The sequence below is a fragment of the Sinocyclocheilus rhinocerous genome, unplaced genomic scaffold (assembly GCF_001515625.1).
Source record: "Sinocyclocheilus rhinocerous isolate Xijiao unplaced genomic scaffold, SAMN03320098_v1.1 scaffold11039, whole genome shotgun sequence".
Lineage (NCBI taxonomy): Eukaryota > Metazoa > Chordata > Actinopteri > Cypriniformes > Cyprinidae > Sinocyclocheilus > Sinocyclocheilus rhinocerous.
The window spans coordinates 5,848-14,093 of record NW_015653646.1 but is presented as its reverse complement, the minus strand read 5'-3'; the positions used below and the strand labels follow the sequence as shown (position 1 = coordinate 14,093).

Below are 8,246 nucleotides of genomic sequence, written 5' to 3'. Positions count from 1 at the left end.
TTTGAAAGAAAGAAAGAAAGAAAGAATCTAAAGGAGACTACTATCACTCAATCTCCTTGCAGTCAGAATCTGTGAACAATCATACCATCATACTCATGCATCGCCCTCGAAAATGAAAATGTCTGCAATGATCCACAAACATTCAATCAAAACACAAATCAACAGAGGAAATATCAGACTACATTACCAGCTGGGCTCGTCTCTGGTGTGACTGTTGTATGAGTGCTGCTGATGTTAGTAACAGCTGAAAAAAATAAAGGACTGATGAATATCAATGAATCAGCAATCACACAAATAATACAAAGAGGCCTCAAGGCAGATTTCTTTGACCCTAGCAACACATGATTGCTGAAATATGATTGGATAAAAGCTCTAACATAAACATACACTACTGGAAGCACTGCAACCAAGAGAAAAGCTGTGAAATGAAGAGAATAGACTATTGGAAATAATGTAATACACATTAATTGGAAAAAAATATATTAAAACTAAGTCACTGCTTCTGATAGTGTTTAGGTCAGCAGAAAAGGCTTTGCTAGCCCTGACAGCCCACTAATGATATATATATATTAAGGGTGGATCGGTTCAAGTTACACATGTATTCGGTTTGTATCATGGTTTCAGAATCACGGTTTCGGTACGGTTCAGTACGTGCTATGTTTAGATAAATAAAGGACTATTGTCAAATAAAAATAAAGAAAATTACAACAAATAATCTAAATACAAGCAACAGAACAAATAAACACAACCAAGCAAATATACAAATACAATAAACAGTGCTTTTCAAGTTTTTTAGGTAGGTCTAACAGTTTTTAGGTACAGAAATTGATAAAGTAATCAAATAAAAAATAACATTGCATATTTGACTGTATAAATTAAAGATTAATCCTCATTAAAGTTAGAAAAACTGTTCAATCAAGAGCAGTGAGGATCCACCCCCAGATTTAAATTCTAATACAGGTCCAAATGCACAGAAGCTCAACACGCCAATTACAGATCTGATCATGTACAGTTCAAATACCACAGCACAATACATTACCAACTGATTCAGTGCTTTCTGATAGTGGCATTTGGTATTGCATGCTAATGCTAGTTAAGCTTTTCTTTTTTCCTTTTTGTGTTGCCTCTTGTGGAAAAAAATAAAAAGCAGTCTTTGAAAACAGGATGAAGTTTTAGGAGAGAGGAAAATCTAGAACTTAAGGTCAGCAAGGATCTGAGATTTATATATTCCACATTGTGGTTCAGGGCTTCCATACATGAGTGTGGATGAACAAAAACTAGTTTGTAGAAATTTGAAAGAAAGAAAGAATCTAAAGGTGACTACTATCACTCAATCTCATTGCAGTCAGAATCTGTGAACAATCATACCATCATACTCATGCATCGCCCTCGAAAATGAAAATGTCTGCAATGATCCACAAACATTCAATCAAAACACAAATCAACAGAGGAAATATCAGACTACATTACCAGCTGGGCTCGTCTCTGGTGTGACTGTTGTATGAGTGCTGCTGATGTTAGTAACAGCTGAAAAAAATAAAGACTGATGAATATCAATGAATCAGCAATCACACAAATAAAACAAAGAGTTCATGTGAATACAATTACCTGCACAGTATGCTGAATAGCAGAAAGTTGGTCTAACCAGCTCATAGACATAATAATTGCCTGGACAGGCTTTGACTTTAATGGGAAAAGACCCAAAAAAGCAGCAGTAATTGATCCAGTGACCGCAGACATCTCGAGTGACGACTCCATCTTCAACTGTTGGGTGTCCACCACGAATCCACAGTGGGGCAGCAGTGCCACAGCTATACTGAGCAACACACGTGTCTGGGATGTGAGCGCTCATGTTGTTAATGAAGAGACGATACCAGCTGCTCCAGGTGACAGACCTGTCACAATTTCTGACTGAAGCATATGTATTATTGGTGGCTCTCCATGGATCATCCAGAACAGTGTAGTTGTAACAGGGGTCAGACAGATTAGCTGTAGTGAAACAAATTTAAGAAATTGTTGATTCTAGCTTGACAGTTACAGAGGCCAAGACATCTGAAAAATTTTTTGATAATCTCTTGCAGTCAACAATCAGCATATGACACTCAGCAATAGAGACAATTGAACCAACCCAGCACTCTTTCCCTAGCTCTATCTATCAGTGGATCACCAACTTTCTGACAGACAGGCAGCAGCTTGTGAGACTGGGAAAATTCACATCCAACATCCGCACAATCAGCACTGGCACCCCAGACATCAGACATCAAGAATAAGCATACAGATGTCAACAATGCTGACAATATATACAAAAAGCTTCATGCTGCAATGCATGCTGGGTGGTGACACCATAGTACAGAACTCATCGATGGCTCCCAGCATGCATTACGGCTCAAATAAATTATGCAGCTGAATTGTCTTATATTTTTTTCTTTAATTCTTTCTATTTGCTCATATTTTTGCTGTTGTTCCTTTTGACTTTTAGTAGTGTAAGGACCACCCAATTGGCCCAACGATGGAATCCAATGGCGTGGGCGAAGGTATAATTAATGATGTATCCTTAATAAAGTGAGAAAACTTTTACAATAAGGAGCAGTGCGGATCCACTACACTGATACTGTACGTTCAACCGACTATGTCTGCTAGGATACTCACCAAGACAGGCATTTTGACATCATTTTTGTGTGAATTTGTCCTTTCAAGCAAGACTTGAAAACAAACTCAATATCTGTGCGTGTTCTGAGACGTGAATTTGGCGCTTTAGATGAGCACACACACAAATCTTCTCACGTCGCGCGAGAGTTCTAATTTGCGTCTTCTGGCTCTTTAACATTTAAACTGGCAAGGCTTAAATGAGTTTAGTTCAACCACCTGTTTTTTTCTGACCCTGCTGAACCAAGAGTATTTTGCTGTCCAGTGGTCATGTCTTAACTTTTCAATTTCTGTATTGCATTAGTTTTGAATATTTCTCATGGGCATTTAATAATTTTTGCCTTTTCAGTCTGAGTTAAATCTCTTTTTTGGCTCATTTTATCTGTAAAAGAAAACATGCCTAATATTTCTGCACACCCTGAAAATAAGGAGATGTTCACTTCCAGTCTTCATGGACAATTATATATCACTTATAAACTAAGTTGAAAAGTTTGTAGTTGTACTTGGCTTGAAAAAGCCTAGTCAGAAAGTTTGAAAAAAGCTTTAAAAGCTTGAAGTTTGAAGGTTTTCAATTTGAATTAGTTTGAAATGTAAAATAGTTTTAAAGATTAAAGTTTGAATGTTTTAAGCAATACAGTCTATCAGAAAAAAAAACAGGTTTTGCAATGTGGTTGCTAAGGTATTCTGGGTGGTTGCTAGGGTGTTGCTATGCAGTTGCTAGGGTACCCAGGTTGGTTGCTAGGGTGTTCCTATGCAGTTGCTATTGTACATGGGGTGGTTGCTAGACTGTTGCTATGCTGCTGCTAGGGTACTCAGGGTGGTTGCTAGGGTGTTTCTAGCATGACTACTATGTTACTAGTATGTTATTCGCATGATTAGCAAGTTACTAGCATGATTAGCATGTTACTAGCATGTTGTTAGCATTTTCTAGCATTATTAGCATGTTACTAGCATGATTAGCAATTTACTAGCATGTTGCCAGCATGTTTCTAGCATGATTAGCATGTTACTAGCATGTTGCTAGCATTTTCCAACATGATTAGCATGTTTCTAGCATGATTAGCACCAGCTAAAACCAGTTAATTTAGCGAAAAACAGGTAAAACCAATGTTGCTAGCATGATTTAGATCCACACTCAGAGTGTTAAAAAAGTAACACTGAAGCAGTGTTAAAGTTAATGACATAATTAGTATAGTAATTACAACTGACTTCAGCCACAGCCTTAGATGAAATCAACACAACATAAAAGAAGACATTAAATCTCTCAAGATCTCTGCAGAGGATGATTAAACAACTCCACAAACAGCATCACCAACTTCACACATTACTAACCAGACTGACTTTAGATGTTGATGTTTTAGTTTTGTTTGAGTTACCATTACCGAGGTCAGTGTTTCCTTTAGTTGGGCTCTTGACCCTTGACTTAAAACTATACAATTACTTTGATTGTTATATCAGTGTGTTTATTAAGACATGTTTGTTATAATAATAGCGTGTTGATGGTTATTTTTCAATAAAGAAATCATCAGCATTTGGTTACTTTCATAACTGCTTTTTCTAAGAGCTTTGCCATTGACTGGTTTAATGCCTATTTATGTTCACATGAAATGAAAATCTTGACCCAGCAGATTTGAAATTAGTCTGAAAAACTTTTAAAAGTAAATCTGCATTAGAAGCTTAAAGTTGTACTATCATACAGACATCAAGAATCAGCGTTTAACCTCAACAATGGTGACAATAAACATATTCAGATATTCGGATCATCTGTGAACATCACAAAACAGGCTACTAAAAGTCACAACAAAAAGAGCAAAACAAAAGGAAATAGTAAGAATAAAAGAAAATACGAAGACAGCTGCATAATTTATTCATGTCGCATTGCATGCTGGGAGCCATGGATGAGTTTTGATTGGTGCACCCAGAATGCACTGCAACATGGAGCTTTATGTTGACTGTCACCATTGTTGAGATTCATATGCTGATTCTTGAAGTCTGTTTGATAAAAAAATATATAAAACTTTCAGTACAGAATAAGTTTCTTAAGTGTATCAGGTTAATCTTAAAATTGTCAGATCTTAAAATATGTGCATCATAAAATCAACTCCAAAATTTCTGCCAGTGTTCAAGCTACAATTTTAATTAGTTAATGAAGTAAGTCACTGTAAGCTTGATATGTCATTATTGAAACATAACCACCACTTCACCACACTTATTCTTGGCTTTTTTGTCTCACCATAACTAACATGGCTAAACAAACACACAGCTATGGCAGCCAAATGCATTCTAATGTTTTAAGTCAAGGGTCAAGAGCCCAACTAAAGTAAAGTGTGATTTTGAAATTACCCCCCCACATCTGAATTTCGTGTGGTGCATTCGCACGGGATAAGCGAAGCCTGTGATTTTACTCGAATCTACCGACTTATCTACCGGATACCCGGATGTCAAGGCTTTGAGAGTCCCGTTCTATGGTCCAGATGGATTTTTTTTTTAAAAGTGCGCTGTGTCATTTACATTTCACCAGGTTAAAATAATATCTCAAGCTTTATGCTTGATTTGTAACACGTTAACCTCAAAAACTTTTCAGCTTTCTCTTTCTGCAAATTGTACACAGCAAAATCCCCAGTGTTAATTTAACACTCTGAGTGTGGACTCATATAAACACTGAAGCAGTGTTGAAAGTAACACTGAAGCAGAGTTAAAGTTAATGAGATAATTAGGTGATTAATTAAGTGATGATTGACCATTATTGAAGACACCTGATGTTAACAAACAGAATCACTAATGGAGAAAATCACAATTTGTATGTCACCATTATAGTGGTCAGTGTTTGCTTTAGTTGGGCTCCTGACCCTTGACTTTTTAATTTTACATTTTATTTGGCTGCTGTAACTGAATTATAACAGACAGACAAGCCAAGAGCAAAAGTCATTGGGTGGTGATGATTAATCGTTGTTTGACGTAAATCACTGAACTCATTTAGAGTCTGTTCTATGAGTTATATTACTTCGATTGGTTACAACATCTTTGTGATTCCACAGTGAAAGATTGTGTATTTTCAATACAATTTGTAAGGGTTTCTTGCAAACTGTTCTGATTTTTTTTAAAAAGTCTTTGTTTCAGGCAGACACATACATCAAGAACCAGCATATGAATCTCAACAACGGTGACAAACAGCATATTCAGATAAACAGATCAACTCTGAACGTCACAAAACAAGCTACTAAACAGTCACATAAAAACAGCAAAACTAAAAGAATATAGTAAGAATGAAAGAAGTTACAAACAATTCAGCTCATAATTTATTCATGCCGCAGTCCATGATGGGAGCCATGAATGAGTTTTTATTGGCTACAACATGCTTTTTTGATGGTCACCATTGTTGTGATTATCATACTGATTCTTGATGTCTGTGTAAAGACTTCTTTATTTAATTTTTAGATCAAAATAACTTTTAAAAACATCTGTCTGAGTATGCTGAAAATGCCAGATCTTGTATTTTTCACCTTGTTGACATAATCAATAAAAAAAAATCTAACTCAAGTCACTACATGATGATCAGTTTAAAACATAATCAACACCATATGAGCTCCTTTCATCTGGTTTGTCTGGCTGTTAAAACTCAGTTACCGCAGCCAAACAAAACCTAATGTTGACAATTTAAGGGTCAAGATCCCAACTAAAGCAAACACTGACCACTATAATGGTGACATAGAAATTGTGATTTTCTCCATTAGTGATTATGTTTGTTAACATCAGGTGTCTTCAATAATGGTCAATCATCACTTAATTAATCACCTAATTATCTCATTAACTTTAACTCTGCTTCAGTGTTACTTTTAACACTGCTTTAGTGTTTATATGAGTCCACACTCAGAGTGTTAAATTAACACTGGGGATTTTGCTGTGTAACAGTCTACTCTGAGAGTTAGTAGACATGTAGTTGCAAATTAATGAGAATTAGTTGACATGTAGTTACAAAGTTACTTATAGTTAGTAGAATGTCTAAAGTGGACTATCGAAATAAAGTGTAACCGATATTTTATCTTATTATAATTATATCTTATCTATATTATATCACCCAAAATACTATCAAACACTCCAACGCAGCTCCATTCTTCGCGGAAGATGGATAAAAAGGCGCACAGGAAACAAAAACCTCGAAAAATGATATACGACCCGTCAAATGCTGGCCGAATCACAGAGATGTCGATTCGCACGGGACTAATATTATCGCAGCACCTCAGTGTTCGGCGAAATATGGTAGGTCATTTGCGGGGGAATTTTTACTTTACAAATTACAGACATGGCCGATTCGCACGGGATTAAGATCACAGACAACCTCCACAATTATTACAAATGACTGGAGGTCACCAGGTAATACTAATCCCGTGCGAATAGGGTTTAAGAAGAATTCTAAGAAGCTAAAGTTCGTGAACAAATTTTAAATGTTGGCTTGACAAAGCGGCATGGGCAGCCTTGAGGCAAAAGAGCCAGAATACTTGTGTGTTCGGCGTTCTTGAGCTGCCCCGCTGCAAACAAAAGTACAACAGTTATAGTTTTCATAATATTTTTCTATGGACTCTTGCTATGTTGTATTCCAATAAAAAGTTTAACTTGAGGCGATCATCGGGGTCCAAGCACAATGGCTTGTGTGAAATACTGAAATAAGAGAAGACATTAAATCTCTCAAGATCTCAGCAGAAGATGATTGAACAACTCTACAAACAGCATCACCAGCTTCACACATTACTAACCATTTTGACTTTATTTCTGGAGTATCTAAAACAGAAGTTCTTTATTGAGAATTAACGTTTAGATGTTTTTTTTCTTCTTCAACTTACCGTTTTTGTGAATAGTGGTTGCTTTAGTTGCCTCTTGACTCATATCAGGTGTCTTAGTTTCTGATTGCAATTTATCTAAAACTGTAGTGCTTTTATGACTTCTATGTTGTGGTAGTTATATGAGATAACAATGTGAGAAACACTTTATAAATGACTTTTATAGATATGGTACATAAAAAGGTTTCAGTCCTGGCACTCATAGACATGAAGAATCAGCATGTGAATCTCAGCAATGGTGACAAAATATTCTGATAATTTTTACGTGATTTTTGAACATCACAAAACAGGGCAGTAAAAAGTCAAAGCAAAAATAAAAGCAAATAGTAAGAATAAAATAAAATACTAAGTCAATGCAGCTGCATAATTTATTCATGTCGCAATGCATGCTGGGAGCCATGGATAAGTTATGATTGGTCCACCCAGAATGCAATGCAACATGAATCTGTCTGATGATCATCACCATTGTTGAGATTCATATGCTGATTCTTGATGTCTGTGTGTCTAAACAGTATAGATGTTTAACACTGCTGTGCAAAGTGTTTTTAAAATTTTTCATATTATTTCATTAAAATGCAATTATGATCAATAACATTAACTATATTGTTCATTACCACTGGTGACATCAGTGAACCTGCTACAACATGACAACTACGTCATTATAAAAAAAACAGCCAATATAATCTAAACCCATTTTCTCTTGATTTTTCTTACCATAACCAATGTGTTTCATAAACACAGTTACAGCAACCAGAGAAAAAC

The 8,246-nt window shown here is 35.9% G+C and overlaps 1 protein-coding gene across 1 annotated transcript in view; it reads right to left on the bottom strand.

Annotated features, from left to right (window-relative positions):
- Nucleotides 1-2,261, bottom strand: part of LOC107716519 (adhesion G protein-coupled receptor L4-like) — a 27,358-nt gene extending 25,097 nt beyond the window's left edge. Inside the window, exons 1-4 of the mRNA XM_016522997.1 lie at nt 2,180-2,261; nt 1,609-1,989; nt 1,471-1,527; nt 188-244 (exon numbers count right to left, since the gene is read on the bottom strand). Of these exons, the coding sequence (XP_016378483.1) occupies nt 188-244; nt 1,471-1,527; nt 1,609-1,989; nt 2,180-2,261 (577 nt within the window). The remainder of the gene's footprint in view (nt 1-187; nt 245-1,470; nt 1,528-1,608; nt 1,990-2,179) is intronic.
- Nucleotides 2,262-8,246: the final 5,985 nt, after the last annotated feature.